Source organism: Xiphias gladius, chromosome 24 (assembly GCF_016859285.1).
Source record: "Xiphias gladius isolate SHS-SW01 ecotype Sanya breed wild chromosome 24, ASM1685928v1, whole genome shotgun sequence".
Classification (NCBI taxonomy): Eukaryota; Metazoa; Chordata; class Actinopteri; order Istiophoriformes; family Xiphiidae; genus Xiphias; species Xiphias gladius.
The window spans coordinates 6,095,081-6,121,081 of NC_053423.1; the positions used below are offsets into that span (position 1 = coordinate 6,095,081).

The 26,001-nt window shown below is 40.2% G+C and overlaps 1 protein-coding gene across 2 annotated transcripts; it reads left to right on the top strand.

The window, feature by feature from the left end:
* Window positions 1-2,889: 2,889 nt before the first annotated feature.
* On the top strand, window positions 2,890-20,466 carry LOC120786419 (hippocalcin-like protein 4). 2 transcript variants are annotated; one of them, XM_040121863.1, is made up of 4 exons: window positions 2,890-3,023; window positions 18,563-18,738; window positions 19,873-20,088; window positions 20,194-20,466. In XM_040121863.1, the coding sequence occupies exons 2-4, from the start codon at window positions 18,577-18,579 to the stop codon at window positions 20,389-20,391; spliced, it is 576 nt and encodes a 191-aa protein (XP_039977797.1). In that variant the 5' UTR covers window positions 2,890-3,023; window positions 18,563-18,576; the 3' UTR covers window positions 20,392-20,466. The 2 variants fall into 2 exon arrangements, with proteins under 2 accessions (XP_039977797.1, XP_039977798.1); XM_040121864.1 differs by lacking the exon at window positions 2,890-3,023 and adding an exon at window positions 3,434-3,474.
* The last annotated feature ends 5,535 nt before the right edge of the window (window positions 20,467-26,001 follow it).

Genomic DNA, 26,001 nt, shown 5'->3' on the forward strand with positions numbered 1-26,001 from the left:
CTCTGAGATTTCAACCTACCTAACTCCCATATTGCTGTGTAATTCTATACATCCATGCTGAAACTGGTTGCTTTATCTGATTATCTGATTATCTGAGTCTCTTTCCAAGTGAATGATGCTTACCTTGGATTGAAGGACAAGCGCACGCACACACGCACCCTAGAATACAATACGTGTGTGTCGCAGTGGTCCTGCAGGGTGATGGACGTTTACCTTGTGCTAAAGGTCATGTCACTCCCAGCGAGAGGCCCCAGCTGACCTCAACTAATCATGCTGTAACATGTTTTTCCTCCTCTCGGTTATAATTCAGTCTCTGTTTTCAGTCTTTTTCTAGTTTTTCTTCGCCCCCCTGCCAATACTCTCATATAGGCCATACAGTGGGGCAAACATACACACACACTAACACGTTTACCTGTGTTTCCGACTGCTGCAGAGACAGATACAATCACAGGGCAGGATTTGTTTTTTCCCTGTCTGATTAAAAAGTGTGAATGTGTGTGTTTTACTCAAATTTCAAGATAAGAAGACTAATAAAACCGTCTTTCTTATCTAAAGTGTTGTTTATGAGCACAAGCGGCAGGTTGACAGCACACAAATGGAGACAAAATACCAAAATCCTACGATTGTTAATAAAATATAAAAATAAAAATGCTCCCCTCCACTAGCCCTCTCACACACCCAGACACACACAATTCATTTTCATGGCTTTGCAACAGTGAAATAATACCCATCTGAGAGTAACTGTCAAGTACACTTTACACAGAGTTACATTACACACATCGTGGCTGAAATTTGAGCATAAATCAGTTAACGGGCCGCGCTTACTTGTTAATCTGAGATATGTTATAAGTAGCTCACATAAATTTAGTTTAAATCAAATCTGCTTTATTGCCATGGTAGATGACTTATATAAACTCAGATAAAATAATAATGGATGCCACAATCAATAAATTCTTCTAATAATAACAACAGAGTGTAAAGCCATGCCAGCATAAAAGAAATCAATACACGCACTGGAGTTGAAACCATTATATAAGCATGCAGGATATTATGAGAGACTCAACCTTCATATGACAAGACAAAATCTACAAAGTAATTCTCACAATATCTCCTTTAAATTACTTTCGTGCCATTAAGGGACAAATTGTTCAGAATGAATGACAGTGTTCTTTGTCTCTAGTAACCCCTGGAGCTTTTCTCTCCTAGTTCATTGATGACATATGAAAATGTTAACCATAATAGGTATATCTGACGTCCTTGTGCAAGATAGTACAATGTCAGTTTGTGTGAATTTAACTTACAGTGGAAGGAGTGTTTTCAAAGGTTATGGTCACAAACTTTAACTATATTACGGCCTTTTTCCTTTTTTCGGATAACCCACAATTAGTTTTTTTCCTTACACGTCCAGATGCTATAATACAATGTTGCTAATAACTGATGTAATCAATATTTCTACTATTGTTTATTCGTGCATCCAGCTTAATAATAATGCAGAATCTCAGATTTGAGCAGCGCAGAGTTGTTGTTTCACCTCATTTGAGGCAGTTTGTCAGACTTCAGACGGCTTCCTCTGGAGCCACAAACGGTTTTAGTTAACTTTTGTCACATATACAGTTGTACTGCCCAAGACCTTTAAACCGACTTTGACAAAGTTGGTGGAGTTTATCTTGAAGTACATGTGAGAACACTCTGCTTGGATAAGGAATTTGTGTCTAATATGGATTTATGGCCAAAAAAAAGGTGTCAATCTCAACATTCAAATGTCTTAAAATGTACTCCTTCTGCCTCACTGAAAAATCAAGAACCTGAGTGAATATGCAAATGTTGTTCATATCAAAAGTTCAATCGCTGAATGCAGGGTGTCTCCTACTCCACTGTGAGGTTTTCACATCACACCTCTGTAAGTTGCATATTGGACCCCGAATGACTGGCAGTTTCACAAAGTCCTGCTCATACACGCCTCGACCTCAGATTTAAGGCGGACGCAAACTGACCCCCTTGAGCAGATGCATTTGAAAATTAGTGTCACGCGCCGCACGGTGAAGTTCAATCATCCAAGTGAAGTAACAATAAGCAAAACACATTTTTGAATGGAGGGGGACTACCTTATTAACTAAACGTGAGGACCAATCTGGAGGTGGTACCTTTGTCAAATCTAATTTCAAGACCTACATTATTTCAGTTTTGTGGTAATATAATTCATATTCCTTAATTAGTGTAGAATGTGCAGAAAGGATCGGAGGGGGTCAACAGGGGCCCAGCAGGGGCCCAGCAGGTCATTTTTGCCCACAGTCGCCTATAGCCGGCCAATTCGGCCATGCATTTTGCAATTTGGAGCTCTTGTCGTAAATTTTTTTATTTCCCAGCGACGGTGCTGCTGTATTGGTCAAACAGACCGGCACTGCTCTGGGCTCCTGAAGCCCTTTTCCTGGCAATTTCCGCCGTGTGAAGGGCCACAACATCAGAGCGCATGAGCCAAAGACCGAACTCATGTTTCAAGAGAACGATCAGTGTTCTACATTAGGTGGACTAAGTTACTCTTATACTGAGCAATTACCAGTGGTTTCTTCCTGCTTTGACTGCGCTTGTTTGACTCTCCTCTGTAGCTGTTTAAAACACCGCCAGCCTCCCTCTCTCGCTCTCTCTTTCGCGCGCGCGGTTGCGAGGGCACAGGCGCGGGCGCGCGGTCGGAGCTCGTTTCCTTTTTTTCTTTTTTCTTTTTTCTTTTTTTAATTGACAGGCCGCTCCGTCGAATCAAATGAGGAGGATCCACCTCTGAGCCGCGCCCCGGCTAATCGGCGCGCGGGGGAGGCGGCCCTCATGCAAATGTGTTGGCAAGGGAGACGCCGCGGTTCATTCATCTTCTCCTTCCACAGAGAGGTGAGTTAACGCGAAGGTTATTTTACATGAGGGAGGATCTGTGCTGGAGCCAAACGGTACCGTGCGAATAGCTGGAGAGCAAAAGAAGAGGCGCTTGTTTTGTGGCCGGAAAGGAGCGCATTTTTTCTTCCAAACCTTACAAGGTAAGTGTAGGACATTTTTTTTTTTTTTACTTGTAAACGGTCTCTTTCCACCGTCATGTTAATGTGTGCAAGTCTTGGTTTAAAATGTGTCAAACACGTCTTTACTTGCTAACTAGCAAAAGCAATAAGTGATGAGAAAGGAAGTCATGGACGTTATTTCGCTGGGCTAATACGCAAGGTGTTGCACCAGGAGCGGGGAACTGAAACCTTAACCCTGTTAGTACTGGTGCGTTACACCTATTTAGCACTTCCAGTAAGTTGAGTCCAGATTTCAGTTATGCTGAACTGCGTTTGTGAGCGGTTAGCTGCCCCAGTGCCTTGCTCAAGGACACTCGGGGCTGTAGAGGCAGTCGAACCCGGGACCGTTGTTCCCTGTTGAAAAGAAAAGAGGCACTTTGGGGACCATATCTGCCATGATGGCAGGGGGCATTTCCATGCTTGTGTTGTGCGGGTATGAGTTCAATTTTGGTGGGTCGTTTTTATAGGAGGCTCTGTGTGTGTGTGTGTGTGTGTGTGTGAACGGAGGGATGAATAAACGGTTAGAGTCTGCACAGATGCGAAAAATGCGGCTTCGGGAGTCGGAGTTAGAACGTCCTTCATGCTCCAGGAGCAATTAATGGTTGAACAAAATAAGGCCCCCTGTGCGCCGCACCACTGCAATTGGACTCTGGTTGTGGGTTTCCTCACACGGGGCATAAATAAGCATGTAAATTGAACTATGTACTGCATGTGTTTACTTTTGCGTATCCGTCTGTGATGGATGAAGACGGCTGCAGGGTCTGAACGTGCTCTGAGTTGCCCTGCTTTGTACTAAATCTAACAAGTACATATATACCAAGAGTTTCTTTGCATGGTGGCAAAAGGAGCCTAAAGCTGCAGGTCTCACTGTTACGCCTTCAAAGTCGTTTCTCGTTGTTGTGTGCAAGCAACGAGAAAGCGGCTGTTTGAACGAGTGGTTTAGTTTTATCGGTACAACCCAGTCCTCTGTGGACGACACCAGGTCTCGCACGATCAGTGGGACCAGCTTCCAACGTGTGCTGTGTGCCAGCTTTTTTCACAACACCGGCGGCCTTCATGCAGCTGTGCATCAAAGGGCCATACCAGATGAGTTATTCCATCATAGTAACTGCCCCTGTGTGTGTGTCTGCATATTTATATGCTTTGCTGGGGTTATTGTTAATCGGTTGTGTTCATATATAGAACAAAGTCAGCAAAGCCGTCTTCCATGAAAATGGAAAGACACAAACAAATGCAAACAAGCACACACACACACCCATGATGGGCACATCCGTGACAAACAGCTGGTGGCTGTGACAGCTCAGTTTGGCTCTATAACCTTTTGGCTACCAGCCTTTAACTGAACAGGGGCAGGTCTTAAGTGCACGAGGGGATTCAGAGCCAAAGGGTACACATTTTGTACTCCGTGACATTTTTAAGCTGTGTTGTATTTGAAAGTAAGTGTATGTTGACTTAAAATGATAGTCTATCAATACAGATATTATTAGGTGTTGTAGCAGTGTGATTGATTGTAGTCTTGGCTTTTAACTATGCCAAAAATACAGTTGATCTGTTATTGCTTTACTTCTACTGCAACCCACTTTTACACTCTCCATCGAATGTGCGGAAAGTGATCCTGAGCATCCGATGAGGGATGCTCAGGATCGCTTTCCATACCGCCTTCTCTCCCAAAAATTCCCTAAAACCATTAGATTGTAATAAAGTCTGCTATTATTTTCTAATATAATATACCTGTAAGTATACCTGTACAAGTCGTTGTTTTCAGCATATTTACACCAGGATTACTCACATACTGTATATAGTTGAGGTTGACTTTTACATTAGATGAAAAAATATGCATTCTGCTTGTTTTCATCAAATGAACTTTGATTTTGTTTTTTTTTAGCAGTAGACCATGTATTAAAAGACCTGTAAATAACTTTGGGAGTAATATCCTGCTCCAATCCTGTGTTTTGAATTTTGCAGTGAAACTATCGTTGATTTATATTTGGCTCATGGATTGTGCCTCTAACTGTTGAGAGTGTAGACTGCAAAATCAGGCCTAATTCTTAGTGCCAGTGATCCATGCTAAAATTCTTAAGTACACTCTGTTGAGTTATAATCCCAATAAAGATGACAGAACTTTCACTAATATGTTTTAGTGTTCACTCACTGACCTACTGTATACATTAAGACTTTACACTGGCACAGACTGCAATTGCTCTTTTCTCCTTTATGGCATTTTAAAATAGTGCATTGTTACTGTACTGTATTATCTCAATAAAGCTCAACAGGATTTACAAAACTGTTACTGAGTCGTGTATATCGTTTAGCTTTAGAGCTTCTACAGGAATCCACCACAGACACATTGACAATTTTGTTCTCTATGTTCTCTTCACCCAAGATCAGCCACAAGCTATTTCCTACAGATGCAGTAATCTGATTAAGTGGTCTTTGCAGTAATGTTAGACATAGACATAGCTCCCTGTTATTCACAATAGGAGGTAGAACGAAGCTACAATTACACAAAACAGCAGACTGACATATAACTGAATGGGAAAACACATGATTATAGCTACTTCCTCTACTCTGGAAAGACCTATTGATCCACATGCTGTGGAGTACGATAATATCAGCTTGGAGCAACATGTTACGCTACAATTTACTGTCTGTGTGTGCGTGTGTGTGTGTGTTTGTGTGTTGTTTGTTTTTCCGGTCTCTTCGTTTTTCTTTTTTCTGACAGCAGTAGATGAATGATCCTATGAGACCCACAACCACTTTGTGTATCTCTTTCTTTCTCTGACTTTGTATCACTTACATTTTGTTGTAAGCCTGTGGCCAGGTGTACTGCGCATCTGTCTCATGCATCACTGGCTCGTTGTGTGTGTGTGCTTGCATATGTGTGTGTGTATATTTGTGTTGCTGGATGTGTGTCTCCTGACTGATTGATTCATCCATTCCTGTCATATGCTTTATTACCCAGGGAGATTTATGTTTAGAATATAAAAATGTGTGTGTGTGTATGTTCGACACACACTGCCAGCTCCTGTGAGCTCATGGACCGGATGATAGTGTCTGAGCAACAACAAAGGAATGTTGAGCGAAGGAGTTTGGGATAATTGGTGGATAACTAATGAACACTCACAGTTATCAATGGACATCATTGACCGAGTGTTTTCCAGTGGCTAGACAGATACAGTTTAGTGCAATGGAAAGGTAACAGACACCATAAACTGTGGTGCAGTATGAATCAAAGAAATAAAGTTTTATTTAGTATTTAGTTTGCCAGAGACATGTAGAAAAGAGGTTGTGTGGAGAAACATACAGTATGTAGGTGAGTCATGCGGCACATTTTTAAAATATAACATTAGTGAGTGGTTAAGTTGTTAGTACTGTCGCCTTACAGCTAGAAGGTTATGGGTGGGAATTTGTCTGAGTTTCCTCCAAGTGCTCTCCAGAGGTTAAAAAAAAAAAGCAGCTTAAGTGAGCCTAGAGTCTAAAATGGCCCATAGGTTTAAATGTGAGTGCGAACGCGTTCGTCTTTCTATATCGTATGTGTCAGCCTGGTGAGGTGATAGACTGACAACCTGTCAAGGTATAGCCTGCCTCTGGCCCAGTAATATAGATCATGTACATTATTTTTATTACGACTGCCTTAGTGGATTTTTTGGTTGCCTTAACTTTGGTGAAATAAAACAAGGCAAATGACGACAAGACTATGATGACAGTAGTAGTGTTTTTCAGAAAGCACGTACTGTACGTGCAGACTAGCTTCTGATGTCTACTGTTAATGCAAACTCATCTTTTCCTTTGGCTGATACATATTAAAGCCTTCTGGCAAAGATAATAATGTTGCTTTTTACTATAAAGCAGATGCAAGAAAGAGTCGGTCTTCACAAGAAGAATGACAGCATTAATTGTTTGTTCATATGCCTGAAATCACCGGACGGGTAACAAATTAAAGGAGTTGTCATCCTGGAAGAGAACACTCCCATCAGGATAGAAATGTTTCACCATATGTTTGAGTTGATCACCGAGAACAACTTCGTATTGATTTTGCAGTGACCCTTACCTCTAAGGGGACAAGTGGACCCAAACCATGCCAGCAAAATGCCCCCCACAGAATAACAGAGCCACCAGATCCCCTCACTGTAGGCGTCCAGCATTCAGGCCTGTACCGTTCTTTTGGTGTACGCCACACGTGCACTCACACACTTATAATATGGTAAAGGATGACTCATCTGACCGTATCACTTTTTTCCACATCTCTGTAGACCGGTGCGTATGGTTTTTGCCACACTGAACTCTCAAATGTGCATTCACCTTTGCAATGAGGAGCTCACGCACTGCAACCCTACTATGTAATTGCCGACGGACTGTTCTTCCTGACACAGTCTGATCACGTCCTGCGTTGACATTCTCAGTCACCTGAGGAGGAGCTGCTCCTCTGTTTTTCCGTACATGTCGCACTAATGTATGAGCATCACATTCATCAAATGTGCGCTGTTGACCACAGTTTCCAACCCTATTTACTGACATCTTTCCCATAGATCTAAATGTAGATGTCATTGTTCCTATTGAAAGACCAGCCATTGGAGCAGTCTTTGTGACTGAAGCTCCTGCCATCCCTGCCCCAACAATGAACCTTCTTTTAAAGTGCTTAGATCTTTTCCTCTTGCCATCTTGATGACTGTTTTCTATTAGAAGTAAAGAATACGGATGACAATTGATAAAATGTTATTGATACCAATGCCATTATCGATTCTGCTTATTTGTCCGATTCTTTATCGATTCCCTTAACCATTCCTGATGACTTTTCTGTGTGAAGAAAAGGAGGCCTTCACAGGTTTTCAGTGCCAATGCAACTGTTTTATTATCTCTGAGTCTGTCATTATCTAAAATGGATGAAATGAGAAATATTGGTACATCATTAATTTTCATTTAGGTTTTCTTAGTCAAAGAAAAAATCTGCTAAGCCTTCCTGCCTGTGTCATGCTAGTGTTATTATTGCCTAGTAATTTACCCCCGGTAACGGACGTGCTGATCGGTAGGGAAGCAGTGGCACTTGTGCGTAGAATGCCATATACATGGCATTCCTGGAATTTAAGCCCATAATGCGTAGAAAGATGATTACCTGATTGCTGTTCCCACAATTCACTTTCATTATGTTTTTTTTGGTCTCTTTTAGTGACCAGTAGGATAGTTCTGCTTCATCCTCTCATCGAAGAACACTGACACCTACTTTGACACGAGGGGGAGGCGGGGCCCTTGCATAATTTGCAGTGCCCTACGCAACTTTCATAGCGAGCATATAGGGCCAGATACCGATGGTTTGGACAATTTGGAACCGGTTCTCAAGTGGAACCAGTTTTCCATTTCCATTCCTACTGAAAACAAACAATATAAATCCGCTTACAGAGGAGCTCTGATACATTTTGTCTACTTTACATGCTTTGTTTTACACATAAATACAGTATATACATTGCACAACTGTATCTTTATAATAGATTACCATTCTACTAACAAGATGAATTTAACATAAAATGACGTACAGAGCAACTTTAAACATTCTGTTGGTTGTACGATGCTGATTTGCAACCCTCCACCAGGTTTTTGTTTCAGAACACATTAAATGTTTGTGTTATCAAAGGATAGTAATGAGAGGACAGCTTTCAGTACACGAGCAGGGCTAAGTGCTGCAGGCATTTGTCCCATTCCCTGTTTCCCCTGTTCTCTTACACTTCTGTCAACGCACTAGACAATAAACACACTATTTGGTATGTGTCTGTGTGAGTGTGTGCTTACGGGAAATTGGTGTATTTGTTCTAGAGACTGTTTTTGTCTGATGCTGAAACACCGGAGCCTTACAACCAAACAACTGTCCACCAGGAGTTATATAATATAGGAAAGTGTGTTTTTTGTGCATATGAGCGTCTGTGTGTGTGTACGTGCTTCTACCTGAGTTTAAAAGTGTTGCTGGAATATTAGCCACATTTTACAAGGCTGTGCAGGTTTGATAGGATTCAGACAGGAGACAATAGTCGAAAATTAGTGCAGCACTCAGACACGAGTCACTCAGACTTGAGTATACATGTAATAATTTTGGCACGAAATAAGATACTGAGGTGAATAAATGATGTTTTTGAGATTTAGGAGATAGGAGTTTCTCCCCAGGCTTGACATGCTGCCTGGTCTTAAATTAGAGTTGGAACTACACTGAGGTGAGCTGTGTTTCTATAACACAGTTCCTTATCCACTCGCCAGAGAGAAAAAATAAAATAATTAAAATAATAGGTAGAACGTACTGATAGGAGGCAACACTTCAGCTCCAACACATCATTTCATTCAAGTCTTTATGCACTTACATATTCATACATATCATATTCACTTTATATTAACAAGACTTTCACTGTTTATGGCACATACAGACATTTTTGGATTTAAGCATCTGTTGCTGATACTTTGTTTTGGCCCAAAAATTCAGTCAACTTTGGGGGGGGGCTTCATGAATGTGATACAGAAGGTTTACCGCAAGGTGCAAACCACTGGTAACACTTAGGAAGAGAAAGGATTAGTTCTGGAACAAGATTCTTTGGACACATGAAACCAAGATTAACTTGTACCAGAATGACGAGAAGAGAAGGGTATGGAGAAGGAAAGGAACGGCTCAAGATCCAAAGCAAACCGCATCTGTCAAACATTATGGAGCCAGTTTTATGGCATGGGCATGTATGGCTGCCAATGGAACTGGGTCACTGCTGTTTATTGATGATGTGACTGGTAATAGAAGTGGCTGGATGAACTCTGAAGTGTATAGGGCTATAATATCTGCTCAGATTCAGCCAAATTTAGCAAAACTGATAGGACAGTGCTTCACAGTACAGATGGATAATGACCCAAAATACTGTGAAATTAACCGAAGAGCTTTCTCAAGGCAAAGAAATGGAATATTCTTCAATGGCCAAGTCAGTCACCTGACCTCAACCCAACCGAGCCTGCTTTTCACTAACTGAAGACAAAAATGAGGGCCACAAACAAGCAATAATTGAAGGCAAATGCAGTAAAGGCCTGGCAAAGGACCTCAAGGGAGGAACCTCAGCATTTGGTGATGTCCATGGGTTCCAGACTTTAGGCAGTCATTGACTGCAAAGGATTTTCATCAAAGTATTAAAAATAATCCTTATATTTATTTATATGTTTTTTACGTCAGTTTGGCATAAATGGCCCTGAATACATCATCATTGCAGAATTTGTTCAAAATTGACAGAGAATCCAAAAGTGAATGGATAGAAGTTACAGATTGTAAAATCATCTTTTTCAACAGCACAATCTTCAGGTGCTGCCCACTGTTAGTGTCACACATAACAGAATTTTATGCTCTGTGGTTTGATGTTTCTTACCAAAATGCACCTTGGGAGTGGCTGTTCACTTCTCCTCTGACTTTTTTTTGAACACAGACCATTGCATTTTTATTAAAGAACCATATATTTTCTAAATTCTTCATCTTTTGTAATGATTGATTCAAACAGAACAGTTTCATGCCAATACAAGCTGAAGAAGTAGCTCCAACTGTGACTCATGCAACACTGTCTATAGATTAATGAATTGGATCTTTTACTGCTGGAACCAGGGGTGCCCGAAATAGCTCCTCCGAGTTTGCAGCTCCATGGAAAATGTATGCAAAATTACATGTAAAATGATGTCTTCCTCTGTTATATATTATATTTTTCAAGATTCTTCAAATATGTAAAATAAAACCTTTAATGTTATTAATGTTATTAATTATTTATGAAATGTCCACACAATATGATTAAATCATACTATTACCGCTGATATTCTATTATTCCTCAGTCCTGCTTCTACCAATAAAAATTACTAACAATTCTGTATACTTAACTACAGAAATTGCATTAGAGCTAAAGCGGGTTGCACATTTCTACCAGGCAACCACTGCCAACTGCTCATTTCAACAATAAATATCTAAACAAAGGGCATCATGTAGGATGAGGAGGACCCTGCCCAATATTTAGATTTTCAATAAAGCCCCCAAATCAACCCTGTATATCTGCAAGCAAACTGGTCAGGTCCAGTTGGCAGAGCGACTGTTTCGATTGGCCGAAAGCATTATCCTCTGCTGGATGGTTGTTGGCAGTGAGCCAGGCTACTGTTGTCAAGACGACGTATTTTTCTATTTCACTTTTGATGTTTCTTTGAGCTGTTCAGAAGATCATTCAGTTTGCGGTTTTTCTTTCACATGTCAATGAGATGGCTGTCGACTTCTCATCAGATTTCTCCATCCTCCAATTCTCTATTCTTTCTCTCTGTAACACACACATAAGCACACACTCACACACACTTCAAAGTGTAGTTCATGGTGGGTGGTATTGGACTGGTATCGTATTGATTGTTCCCCTATTGCTGTGACAGTCCATTGTACATTTCCACTCTCACAAAGGTTACTGCCATTGCAAACACACGACACGCACATACACACACACACACACACACGTATCCACGCACACACACGGGATATTACTACTGTATGGGAGGCGTAGCTTCCCATTTTTGCTCTCTTTCCAACTCAATTACAGCTTTTGCCAGCTAATCATTTTCAGTCACGGGGACACCAACACATTTTCCCCTCTGGGCCATGTTCAGTTACAGCCTGAGTGCCTGAGCCTCATAATAATGACAGTGTAAGCCCACTGCTTTCCAGCCTTGTTTTCTTCCTTGTGTATGCTCATGCTGTGAGTGTCCAGAAAGAAGAAATGTTTTTAAGGTAGCGAAGTGATAAAGTATTTTTCTGGTGTGAATTGAGTTTAGGTCATAGCCAGTTGCTATCACTGTTTGCTACAACTAGATTGTTTAACAATCTTAATCACATTGTTCAAGTTAGCTGTACTTGTGTTTACATTATCCTTTGAACTCACTATTGAAATATTAGCTAGGACATGCTCCAAGTAAAGAAGGGGGGGGAGTACCTGTCCTACGTTATATGTCTGTGATGTAGCTAAACATACACACATTATATTATATTATTGTGGACTGTCTCGAAACATTATGACCTGAATGCGTTTTTTCGTTCATGACCTCTAGAACGGCACATAGAAGCAGGATGACAATATCTGTTTGTGCCTTCTAAAGCTGTTAAAAATCTTTGTTGAAAAATAAATGTGGGTTATAATTTGATAATACTATGATTAGGGTTTGGTTACGTTTAGGCGCAAAAACGACTAGGATAGGGAACAATTGCGGTTTGGGTTAGAATAACTACTTTGTTAAGGTTCAGAGACCTTCGTCGTCATGGTGACAATGAGGGAGATCCTGATGTACTGAATGAGATCTTATACTTAATATATACCTAAATGTTGATTACATTTGACACACTGAAATAACAGATACAGCCTACATATTCTGACACGATTTATGTTTCAGATTCACGCACTTATTTTCATTCACGTAGGCAATAGAATTTCTCTCTCTGTAACGACGTCCCCTGACTTCCTCATTTGCTCCTGTCATAATGACTATGTCCCATGTTGAGCTTTGTCACTTGAACATAAACATATGTTGTTTTGGGCCACTTGTTCAAATGACTGATTCTGTCGTTCTTCATGGGAGGACACTCCATACAACTGATAAGTGTTAGTGTTTTGAGTCAACGCCGTTGAACTATAGCACTCATGCCATCCATCAGGCTAATATCAAGCGCCTTGAGTTTTAGAAAACTCCCATCAAAATGTAAGCTTTATTACTACTGACCGTGGCAGGCAAAACATGTAGCCTATAACTAGCTTATCCAATCAGCTAGATTCAACTCAGGCTGGACTGGCAATCACACACACACATACACACAGTGACTCAAACACACATTTTCCACGCATCTACAACTCAGATTAGAATTTGTGTTTACTACAGTCTGACAGCTGGGATGAACATGCATTAAAGCTCCTTCAGACTCAATAAGATACGTCTTTCTCTATTGAACACCTGTTGGGACAATCTTCTATAAGCTCTGCTTATCTGCCCCCCCTCTTTCTCCGTCCTTCCGTCTTCATCGCCTTTTCACTCCCTGTATCTCTCCCTGTCTATTTGCTTTCTCCCTCAGAGGTGTGAATCCAGATTGAGTCATCCTCCCTCTCACATTTTTTCTAAACCGAGCTTCTTCATCTTTTCTTGTTGTGTCTTCCCCCCCCCTTCATAATTTTCATATCACTGTTTGATTGTCTATATTTGTAAGAATGCCAGAGACAGCCTGTGTGTGATGGAACTAATGTGTCCTGGTTGTCCCTGGTTGGAACTTGCATGTTTGTGTTTGTATGTGCAATTGTGTACTTAGGCCTCTGACGCGTGTTGACGTGAACGGACTGTCAAATATGTCATTGTGCACAGCAACAGCGTGTTGCCAGGCCAATTGATCCCTTTGGCAGGATGTGCAGAGCAGGCGTTGAGGGCTGTATATTTGAGGGAAAATGCAGCATTTAGGGAATAAAGCTATTTAGATTAGCTCCAGAGGGAGTGACTTTGAATGCAGTGTCATTAGAGAGCATAAATTGGTCTTCCGTGGGATTTGATCCTTTGATAGGCTGTTAAGGGTTTATGATTTCAATACTCAAGTTGGAATTTTTGAGTTAAAGTTGAAGATAGCCAAGACTGCATGGGGATATCCAGTATCAGAAAGGTAGAAGGATTCCAGACCCTTTGAAAATCAAACAGTGCTGGCGTGAAATAATTTTCTTATGGTAAAGTATCAGTTTTGTGGGTGGCGATCTTTTCTCTATCTGTTCAGCCATGTTGGATGTTGCGGCTAATGCTTAACCTCATTGTTTTTGTAGAAAAACAATATTATATATCAGTGCACCACAAAAATTTTGACTGATATCTGCAGTACATAAAAACATAACCTGATAACCAGTGTAAATTGCTATTTTTTTTTCACAGAGTTACATAACACAGAGTGGCTGCTAGGAGCAGTCAATTTGACAATCACTATTGAGCAAATATGGCAATTTAAAGCTGCATTAATTGATTTTTTTGGCCACTTGGGTGCAGTGGAACAATCTATAAACACAAAACTGACATATCATTATTGTATAAAGTTGTTATGCTGAAGATGTTAGCGGTATTGCCTATTTCACCTCCAGCAGACACAGAGCAATATTATCATACATCTGGAGTCATGTTTGTGTCCATCTGACAAATATTCACTTTTAGCTCTGTTTTGGTCTCCAACAACTTTTGAGAAAAATATCTAGATTTTTACCTGCTGTATACTCCACCAGCTAATCGCTAACTTCCCTGTTTGTTGATGGGCAGGTAATGTACAATGGGTTTATCAGAACTTATTGGTCAAAAATAGCTTATTTGTCAAAAAAAAAAGAGGTTGAATAGAGCAGTTAAAACGAACCAAAACAGTAAAGTTGCTGGTGGCAAAACCAAAACAATGAGCCGAAATGTTAAAAAACATAAACCTGAGGAGAATTGCGGAGTTGGGTTATAATTCGCTATGGGTTTGTAACTATGAGTTCCTCGTTTCACACTGCATATAATCATTTGATCCATTCTTACTATGAAATATTGACCAGTGCAGCCTAAGAGTTACTATTTCTGTTGTGAATCAAATTATGTTAACCTGTACAGCTGTGTTGATCTCATCCAAGCCTGGCAACATTTTTGTGGCAATTTCTGTGTGTATTTTTTTGATGGAAAATGCTATTTTTCTGGCTCAGACACGGAAATGTGATGTCCAAACTTTGGCCTTCAGATGTGTTGCAACTAGTATCAGCTATCAGTGACCTTTTTAAATCACCAAAAAAACTGTAGATGTGTCCAGAGATTCAGAGGTCTGGAACTAGTCTATATAAACAGGTACATCAGGAGTCTATACTTTATCCATTCTTTGTTTCTTTTACCACAACAAACACATCTTTATTGCAATACATGTATACCCTAGTTTGACATATATGTCCTCACATATAAATTTGTGCATGCACTTAGATAAGCATCACCTACTCTAAGGCAGCCAAAATGAGAAAATGGCATAGTAGTCAGTTAATCTGCATTCCTGAGTGGACCTGATTGATTTCCAAGAGATTTGATTTATTTGCTCTGAGAGGTGGCCTAATCCAAGAAAAAGAAATAGCCAGGGTTATCTCCAGATGACCTCCGACACCTAAATACTCTCCCACAACAGATTTCTGCCTTAGTAAACTGAGCTGGGAGAGGCCCGAGCACTTGACTGTAAGACAGCCGCTGACCTGGGAACGATTAGAAGAAACCTACGGGTTGCCTGTCCTGCCAGAGTGAACGGTGTTTATTTTGATTCTTTCAGATGGGATAAGTTTCCAATGTGTTGGCTCGCCTGGTTAGTCACGCCTCTCGATATCTTCCACAGGAAACTCTATTATCTGCTGCATTTGCTTCCCTAATAGAGGGATAAAATCTCATCTGCAGCAGTCAGAGGCAAGAAACAATGTTACAACTCTGTGGATTGTGTGTGTGTGTGTGTGTGTGTGTGTGTGTGTGTGTGTGTGTGTGTGTGTGTGTGTGTGTGTGTGTGTGTGTGTGTGTGTGTGTGTGTGTGTGTGTAAGTGCCCGCCCAGGAGGGTACAAGTCAAAATAAACATACCGTTTGTGGCACAAGTTGGTGCGCTTGTGTAGTTTGTCTTTGTTGATGCAGTCAGTGATTTACAGAGCTACCTGAGTTGACACTTTCAATTATTTAGAGATAGTTAAAATTTCATTCTAAATGTCTGCAGCTTGGGGCAGGGCGTCATACACATTTAAGAGAAAAAGTAGAGATCAAAAATCAAGAGTCACCTTTGAATCAATTTGTTTGTCGCTGCACTATTAAAATAAAAACTCCTTTTTGGAAATGGAACACTTATAATTGCTCTTTTAATGATGACAAATGCATGGTTTTATGAAAACATGCTAAAAGTTTAGGCTATTTTCATGCAGCTACATAAAAAAGTCAAAATGCTTGAATTGTATAATTGTAACAAGGCTGCACTGAACAGATGAACACCCAGCTGACCCCTTTGATTTTTTCTTCCTGAGCTGCATCCTTTCTTTTTTCTCAAACAACTGAAAAGAGAGAAACATGAATTTTTGGGTTTCACCTTGATAAGATCACAGGTGACCTTTTCAAAACAAGTTAATGCTAGAATGACCCCTCTCCTATTGATATCCTTTATTGCTCTTCCTCTAAGCTCTTGGGTCCCCTACAGAGTCTCCCACTTGTCAAAAGGAAGTCCAAAACATTTGTGCAGTTTGCAGTGAATTGGGGTTTTATTGCCTCTCTCTACATGACTCACTTGCCATAAAGCATGACAAGATACTTCAGCCACTAAACTGTCCGCACACTCTCTCCGCAATTTAGAGGAGGATTTGTGGCTGCCTGGCTCGGCTACATCGGCTGTGTCCTGGTGTCAAAGTGCAAACGCTGTCAGACAGGGATATGAGTCACCGATTGCGTCATGAAGGCACTGCAATGGTCCTCAGCCATGTGAATATATGTGCGGTGAGGAGCCAGGGTAATAAGCCGTTTTATGGCCAGAATAGCAGCAATGCTATCAGGGGCTTTACTCACACAAGGTGATTATGGAGGTAGAATAATATGAGTCATTATGGAAATGGAAAGACCTTTTGTAGAATGGACAATTTCTCTGTAATGAATATCCACTTCTAAAACTGTCCATTTGAAACAATCATTTAAAGAGATGATTCAGATGTACTTGTTTCTTGAATAACGATTACTTTCTAGCCATTTAACAACTTGAAGTTGTTTAATTATTTTATAGTTGTTGCTGTGTGACAATGCAGGGAAACTATCTCAACTCACTGGCAATATACTGTATACATCACTGTTATAGACACATTTCTTGCCTTATAGCCCAGTTTTAATTGGAATGATTCCTACCGGTTTCTTTAGAGACAAAGAGGACCACAAAGAGGTGCGCATCAGAGCGTCTCAGTGAGAAATTTGAAGTATAGGGAAAAGTATCGTTTTAAGCAACATGGATAATGATGAATGAATTTGAAAATGATTTGATACCCATTAAATTGTCTTGTATCAAGAGGGAACTGTTGGTGTTTATCAAGCATTGTATAATGCTGTGTCAAAAAATATGAGAGACTATTATTCTTTATGACACTAAGAGAAAGAAGATTGGTTCTGATAAACAATGTCAGCGTAGTAATGGTAATATAAACTGTGTACTTTTCTGACAGTGAATGTAAAGCGATTTCTGGTGTGATAAAAAACAATGGTACCAACGTGGTTTAAAAGTAAGTTCAGAGTCAGTCCATAAATGTGAAAAATTTATTTATCATCTTTCTGGAGAATTGCACCACAAACTTGCAACTGGAGTTGAGTATGGCTGCAACTAATCATTATTTTCATGATCATTTGATCTTTTAATTATTTTCTCAGTTAATCTAAAATGGTCTGTAAAGCATCAGAAAATAGTGAAAAACGCAGATCACAATATCCTAGATCCAAAGGTGATATCATTAAATGTCTACTTTTGTCTGACCAAAATTCCAAAACTCAAAAATATTTAATTAACTATAATGTAAGACCAAGAACAGCAGCGAATTCTCACACTTGAGAACCTGGTACCATCAAATGTGTAACGTTTTTGCTTAAAAAATGACTTCAATTATTAATCGTATAAAATTTCAAAATAGTTGCTCATTATTTTTCTTTTAATCGACTAACCGATAAATGAAATAATTGTTGTAAAACACTAGTTGAGGTTTCTGTCTTGTACCAAGGACCAAGACTTTGGGTTATTAAGCAATACTTTGTAAACTACCAGCCAAGTTTTTAAAATGTTAAAAAGTCAGATTGCAAAGCCTCGTGATATTGTGATAAATAAGGTTTTGATGTGTAAGTAATCATCAGCGTATAATTGGTCACAACAATGCTAAAAACTTAATATGGGATGATTAATAGAAATAGAAAACTGAAGTGGTCCTAAAGTAAAACCGTGAGGCTCCAATTGACATCCTCATACAACACTGCTTCTTACAATACTGTTAGGAAGGCACGTGTTGAACCTGAACGAGGCAAGTGGTGAACCTTATCTGAAGGAAGAAAGTAATACAGCAGAACAAATGCCTTAGTCAGATCAGTAAATATTGCTAATGAGAGATTAGCACTATAGAAGACTACTGTAACAATACTTTTACAATAACACTAATAATTGATATGGGCAATTTTTGCATTTCCATAAGTACCCTTATGAATCAGAGTAATATGTGCACATTTACATTTTAAGTGGAATAATGTTTTAAACAAATACATGACGAAATGCCTTGCTGAAATGGATTTTACTGTGTATTTTGACACACAAAGCCATATAAAGATAATGCAGCTTTCCTCTGCATGTGATTCTGTGCAGGTAATTCCTTGTTTGTCTCCATCCTTGGAGACCTGTGCTGTTACAACAACACAGGTGCATTAAAGCTGTTGCTGTTGTTTGTGTAGCAGCCCCTCACCTGTGTGTTCACCCTATCTCTCTGTGTTTCCCTCCCAGAGAGGTGAAGTATCATGGGGAAACACAACAGCAAGCTGGCTCCAGAGGTCCTGGATGACCTGACCAAGAACACGGAATTCAACGAGGCAGAGCTGAAGCAGTGGTACAAAGGCTTCCTCAAAGACTGTCCCTCTGGCATTCTCAACCTGGAGGAGTTTCAGCAGCTCTATGTTAAGGTGAGGGTGAGGTGGAGGGCAGCAGGGGGGCGTGGAGAAGGGAAGCAGAGGAAGTCAAATCATGGCTGTTCATTATACAGTTATACAAAGTTTCTTTACAGTTGGGTAACACTTTGTTGTTTTTCATAGCCGTTTCCTGAATTGCCTACGGTTAAAATTGTGCTCTTTGTTTTTTTTCCCCATAGTTATATAAAATGAAAAAATTTGCATTTTAAATGACCCATGACATTGTTAGGTTGTTACCTAGAAAGCTTATGTTACTCTGGCTGACTAAACGTCTTGTTTTTGAGGTGTTGAGAGGAGGTGGAGCCTATAATACTGCCAGCGTCTCTGCTGAGTGCTGAAGCTGACTCAGATTACTCTGAAGCTTTTGAGATGGCACAGCATCAGAGAGAGGCTGACTGACTTTTTCATGAATGCACAAGGGTTAAAGATATTTAGACGTCAGTTTTGCATATCCTCTCAGGCTCATTTACTCTCATTCAGTTCTAAAGGGCTCAAAGAAAACCTGTGACTTGTATCTGTTAATCTGCACTGATAGTGACTACAGTGATAATAATAACTTTGTATAGTAGCTTTTCCAAAAACAAGGAATAAAAAAGTAAATAAAATCCAAAACCTGAAAGATAAAATCATAATGAAAACAATTTACCATCCGTTAAGCCTTGGTATCAAATCAGTTGTGAGGAGGGATTTTTAAAAGAGGATACATACTTTGAATGTCTAAGATCCTCAGTTGAGTGGCCTGGACAGCGAAGGCAGGCAAAGGCAAGATTTTGGAACCACCAGAAGGGCACTGTCAAAGGATCTCGAGGATCAAACCTGTCAAAACCCAGTCAGGTCAACAGACTTTTGTCGTTGTTGATAAAATGAAACATTATTTTCATCATTTTCAAATGGTTGAGATTCAAAAATGTTCCTGCACATCATAAGGTCTTAGTGACAGGTATATAGGATCAAACTCTCCATTATGCTGCCTTTGCAGACACATGGATTATTATCATTATGGTTATGATTATTATGATCAACAGTCTTCATTCTCTTTTACCAACATTTAGGAGAAGAAAGTGATGCATGACTAATCTTACAGATCACTTAAGTTGCCTTTTTTTTTGTCATTTTTTAAAACCTCAGTTTTTCCCATACGGTGATGCCTCCAAGTTCGCCCAGCATGCGTTTCGGACATTTGACAAGAACGGTGATGGGACCATCGACTTCAGGGAGTTCATTTGTGCACTGTCCATCACCTCCAGGGGCAGCTTCGAGCAGAAACTCAACTGGGCCTTCAACATGTATGATCTGGATGGGGATGGAAAGATCACACGCATGGAAATGCTTGAGATCATAGAGGTCTGTTTGTGAGAACTGTGTTTTTTTTACGGAAAAAAATCCTCGCCGTTAATTAAAAATTTGAAGACAAAATCTAACTTTTTTTTTTCCTTTCCTTCTCTGCAGGCCATCTATAAGATGGTGGGCACAGTGATCATGATGCGTATGAATGAGGACGGGCTGACCCCTCAGCAGCGCGTGGACAAAATCTTCTCCAAGATGGACAAGGATCACAACGATGAGATCACCCTGGAAGAGTTTAAAGAGGCTGCGAAGTCTGACCCCTCAATTGTCCTACTGCTGCAGTGTGACATGCAGAAGTAGAGAGGGATTAGTAGAGATACAGAGGGAGTGAGGGGAGGTAAGAGTTGAACTGAAACAAGAGAAGGAAGAAGGATATGAGAACAGAGGGAGGAGAGGAAAGGGGGGATGCAGTTGAGGGAGGAGGAGGGGAGAGGTAGGGAAGCATTTGCTTTTTTTTTTTTTTGAGGCAATGATGACTAGAAATGAGCCATATGTGGAACACAATGGACCCCTGATTGATGCCATTTTTTTTCTTCCAGCCCATCCCACTGTGCAGTACACTCCTGCAGCACTTCTGCTTCAGTCTAGATGAGTGTCTTTATAAATCAAGTCTGATGATCTGTGAAAAGCGGAAATCCCTCCAGCTCCTTTTGGCACAGACCAAAGATCTATAGTAGGGATTTAGGGATTTACAGAGGAAATACTGTATGCAGAAGTGTCACAAACACTTTCACACTGTCAGGCTCTCTTCCTAGCATGTGAGATTACAAGGCGCCAAGGTGACATGAGTGCAAATGTCAGCTATCTTGCAGCCACTACTTGCACATTCTTCTCATTTTACCACTTAGCTTTTCCCCCATGCTTTCAGTCTTTGGGCTAAACTAAACTAATCGTTTTATGGCTCCAGATTAATATTTACTGTACAGACATTAGAGTGGTATTAATAGTAATATAGTGGTATTAGTAACCAAATAAACATATTTCCCAAAATGTCAGACTATTCCTTTAATGTCTTATTGGCTACCAGTCTAAATTCTGGCACCCAGAATGCCATTTTCTAAACACACCCACTTTTTGGATGCTGTGCACCATGGGATAGCTTGAAAAAAGGAATGGCATCAAACCAACTAAGAGCCTGTTGTTTGGTCCATATGGTCCATCTAGAGCGACAAGAGAGAAGCAAATGTTATGCTGATAAACAGAGAATTATGTAAATGAACAATACCATTAGTTGTGTGTGATTTTGTCGGTCATGGTGTGCATATGTGTATGAGTGTAAGTGTGAGAATGTATCTGGACATGTTATGAGCAAAATACACTTGTTCCCAGATCAAACCTAGATCATACTGCCCCCTATGTGTGTTTGTGTGTGTTTTTTCACTGTGCAGCTGCATTCATTAGCTCCTCGACAGCAAAATCCACAACCAGTTAAATGGCACTAGAAAAGAGCGTTTCCGATGCTTTATACTTTAAGTATGAGGCAGGCTGGTGATGAATGTTTCAGACGGCTGCCCCCAGCAGCATGCTGAAGCATACTGATGTGCTGGTCAGTGACTTCTGGCTGTGCCTAAAGCTTTTCCACATATGCTAACAAAATCAATATATTATCAAAATAAGTACATGTGTTTCATTAAAAGGACGTGTAGTTAGGTAAGAATCAAGCCATGCCCTCTACATAATATAATCTGGACTCTCCAGCAGGTTAACATGTTCCCTTCATGGCTCTCGTGATTATTTTAGGTCATATTTGCATGCCAGCTACAGCATCTTTAGGCTGAGGTAACATATAATCTAACAAATTAATCACCATGTTACTATTGCATTTCTGTCTGCCAGTGTCATTCTAGTTTTGTTTTTTTTTTAACCATTGGATGGCACAAAAGTCAGAAATTTTCAAATTCTACCCACAGTGGCTTTAAAGCCCCTAAAAACTTGGTTTCAAACCTTTTCAAATAAGCTACAATCAATGTTCAAGGTTGGAAAATAACTTGTTTATTATTATTTATTAAAAGTTTGCACTCAAAATCTCAGCTATGGGCTCTTGCCAGCTTCATCAGGGTGTGGCTTTATCAGATTTGAACGACAGTGGCCTGGCAACATGAGCAAATAACCCTGCACCTGCCATCACATTTTGATTCAAATATTGCTAATTTCGGATTGGTCGACCCAAATAAGTGACATCACCTTTTTCCAACCGAACTGCCCCCACTTCAAACCCCTGAGAAGAGTAGAGAGAAAACAACACAGTCAGAAGTCTAACAGTTAAATCACCAAAACCTTTCTTACTTTTACTAAAAATGTTTTCATTTATGACCCCACTGGTCAAAGTAAGAAGCTGATTCCATCTTTAATGTATCTGAGATGTAACCTAATTAATAATCGCAAATATAACAGTGCAGTAACTCATTTACTTATCAGTTGTTTCATCATTAGTCATTGTTAGATTTAGGTTCTTTAGGTGTGATAGATCACAGCTAATTAATCTGTTACTCATTTGGATATGTATTTCATTAACAGGCTCCTTGTTCCATTTCGATGAGTTATCACATTAGCGGTAGGTGTTTGTGCTTCGGATAAGTTCTGTCTCTCTGAACCAAAAAAACTGAAGTGCTTTGTGTTGTCATTTTAAAGTAAAACTGTGTGTTTGGGCAGTGAAACTGAACTAACCCTGGAAATCGTGTCGACGTTCTAACCTATATATATTATTTATTCAGAACCAGAGATAAAACAGACAGAAAAGAACGGCAATTATAGCAACAGAAACTTCAACAGTGTGGAGTAGGGATAATCGGGACAGTAATTACAGGCTGTATGACAGAAACAGTATTTCTCAGAAAGGCCAAACCTGCCTCCATGATTCACTGTTGTTTCACTTGAAAAGCTGAAATAACCGTCCCTCCTCTTCCTCTCCCACTGTCCTGCTGTCCCCCCTTTTTGTCTTCCTTCCTAAATGTCAGAGAGGAAGCGCTTTGATAATAGGTGGAGGGAGAGGAACTTGGCTGATCTCAGTTTTGATCTAAAATCAATGCGAAAAAGAGCAAAAGGTTGAAGAGGAAGCTTGGTGTGTGGTGCGTGTGTATGTGAGCTCACCTTTTGTGAATGTGATTGAAGGGAGATAACTAAGATGTTATTCTACCTGTACATTAAACTGAAGAGTCAAAAATTCCCAGTTTGTAGATTATAAGTCCGACCTCTATGGAGTCTAGTGGATCAGCTCGAAAACAGGATTTTACTTAACACATAAAATATTATCTTTTGTCTTAATTTTAGAACAAAAGACTGATCTAATTTTTATGTCAGTTACAAAGAGTTAGATAAGAAGATTGATACCTCTTTCATATCTGTATTTTAACTATGAAGCTAGAGCCAGGAGATGGTTAGCGTAGCACAAGACTGAGAGCAGGGGTAAACAGATAGCTAATGAATTTGGTTTTTGTACAGAGTGAACAAACAAGATATAACTTGTTAATTAGTGATTTAGAGGTGTTGGTAGGCAGATTTTTTCTAACCTTTGGACACAGCTAAGCTAGGTAGCTCTTTCTTCCTGCTTTTCAGTCTTAATGCTAAGCTAAGCTAACTGTCTCCTGGCTCTAGCTTCATAATTAGCATAAAGCTTTGAGAGTGGTATCAGTCTTCTCATCTAAGTCTCAGTAAGAAAGCCAATAAGTGTATTTACAAAATGTCAAATGATTAGTCCTGAGACCACTACTGAAAAGAAGAACCACACTAATGAGAGAATCTGGCTAATGTCACGGTACAAGTTAGATGTTCATGCAGAGTCAGCTTTAACTGTGCGTTATCTTTTAGAGCTAGGAAATGTGAGGTCAAGATTTGCCCTTTGCACAGTACCCGTGGATTTAGGAAAGAAGGTAAAAAAAAAACATTTTCTCTGTGCTGGAGCATTTAGCTCCTCTGGTAGCATTCAGAAAAATTAGCAAGTTGCCACATACTTCCAGGTGAGTTGCCTCAGTTAGGAACCCCACTACTCTGAAAACATGTTTCACTGTATCTTGAGTCCTGCATTAGGAATTCTGACTCATCGGGCCAGACCATGTGGATCATCAGTTTCCCCCACATTCTCTCTGCAAACCAGCAAAAACATTTGACTTCTCTCCTGTAAGTGAATCAGATTTATCTCCTTCTCACCCAGCAGGTTCCCTCCCTACAGCTACGGAATGACCCCCCCCCCCTTTGTGCGATATTGATAAAACTACATGTACATTACAATACGACTGTAATCGTATTTATGAATATAAACAAATATAATATGTAAATGTAAAAGTACCCATAGCTTAGTCCTAATTTCATATGATGACACAGCTACTGTGTGTGTGTGTGTGTGTGTGTGTGTGTGTGTGTGTGTGTGTGTGTGTGTGTGTGTGTGTGTGCGTGTGAAACTGAGAGTGCGTGAGAGAGCGTGATAGAGTGAGTGCCTGAGTAACTGTGAGTGCTTGTGACAACTCAGTGTGTGTGACACTTTTGCGAGTGCTCACGTGTTTTGTATTTGTATCATTTGTGTAACAAGAGATGCCTCGGTCTTGTTTAACTTTGTAAAAACTTGAGTGTAAACCCCTCACACTGAAGCACTGAGTATTATTACCCACCTACACTTGCTTTTGTGCTCCGCTGGTATGCTTAATACGTAATACGTCTCTAATATGGGACGTGTCGCTTCGTTTGCTGTAGCCTACTGTTCTGCAGTTCTACAAGTATTACTCACATATAGAAGACATGTTTCACCAAATGGCAGAGTTGACATGTCAGTAGACAGCAGGGGGTTGGGGTGGGGTGAGGGGCGGGCGTCTTTCTGAAATGGGGCTTGGTTACGAATTGTTGGCCAGGGAAGCCTGAGGTGTGAGGAGAAGGGCGTCTGGCAGTGATGAAAAAAAAAAACTGTCCTGTGTCACAGTGTCACCCTGTCAATGGAAGTATGATGTCATGCCTCACAACAACTCAACTATTACACAACCCTCTGTTCCTTATTATGTAATGAACAAAGTAAGCAACATTATATGATGCAAGCAGCTTAATCAGGCTGTGTTTACTCTTACAATCCTGTACAAGTAAAGATCCAGTTCGATTCGAAAGACGATATATAGTTACACATAAACTTCCGTGCATGGGTTCTTTACTGAAACTGTCATTTAGCTCAAGTAAGACATTCTCACTCCACTGGCAGATATTTTGCACTTATGTTAAGAAAAACAAAGAGATAAGATTAAGAGTAGGTCTTAAGGATGGCTGGCAAACTGTTTGCAGTGTAGAAATACATACAGCCCTGTGTGTTTTGTTGCCTCCTGTTTTGACTCAATATATTATTGCCATAGCCCTGGTTAAGTCCAATTTTCCATTGGGCGGTATGCAGTAAAACAGTTTGATTAGAACAGATTGGCTCATAAAGCAGCTTCACAATGTTTTGATCTGCACTCTCCTCCTTGATGAGCCTCTGTCCATCCTAATTAGCACCAGGTCAGAGAGACGGAGCCACTTTGACGTTCCTCCCTAAGACTGCAGACACAACTTTTTGATTTGTGGTTTCGATTGCTTTCACATCTGATGTTCTTCATGCAGTATCCAGTTCAAAACCGCATTGACAAAATTCAACATTTACCCTGCAGATTTTATGTGCCAAAGATTGGACTGTGTTGCATTAGAAAGCTGAAGTATATTATTGCTGTAGTTGCATCAGGTGGAGTCAGAAACATGAGGTGATGCTGTATTGACCACATACGACGCAGGTCATCGGCTGTCAGTCCTCCGAAAGCTCTGGACAGACACTCTGAGCTGTGTGACATGAATGTGAACATGGATATTGTACTTTTTTTTTGACGGGGGAGGGACTATTTGTGCTCAGTTGTGCAATATAATTCTATTCTTCAACATTTCTCTATGATGTTGATGTAAATGTCT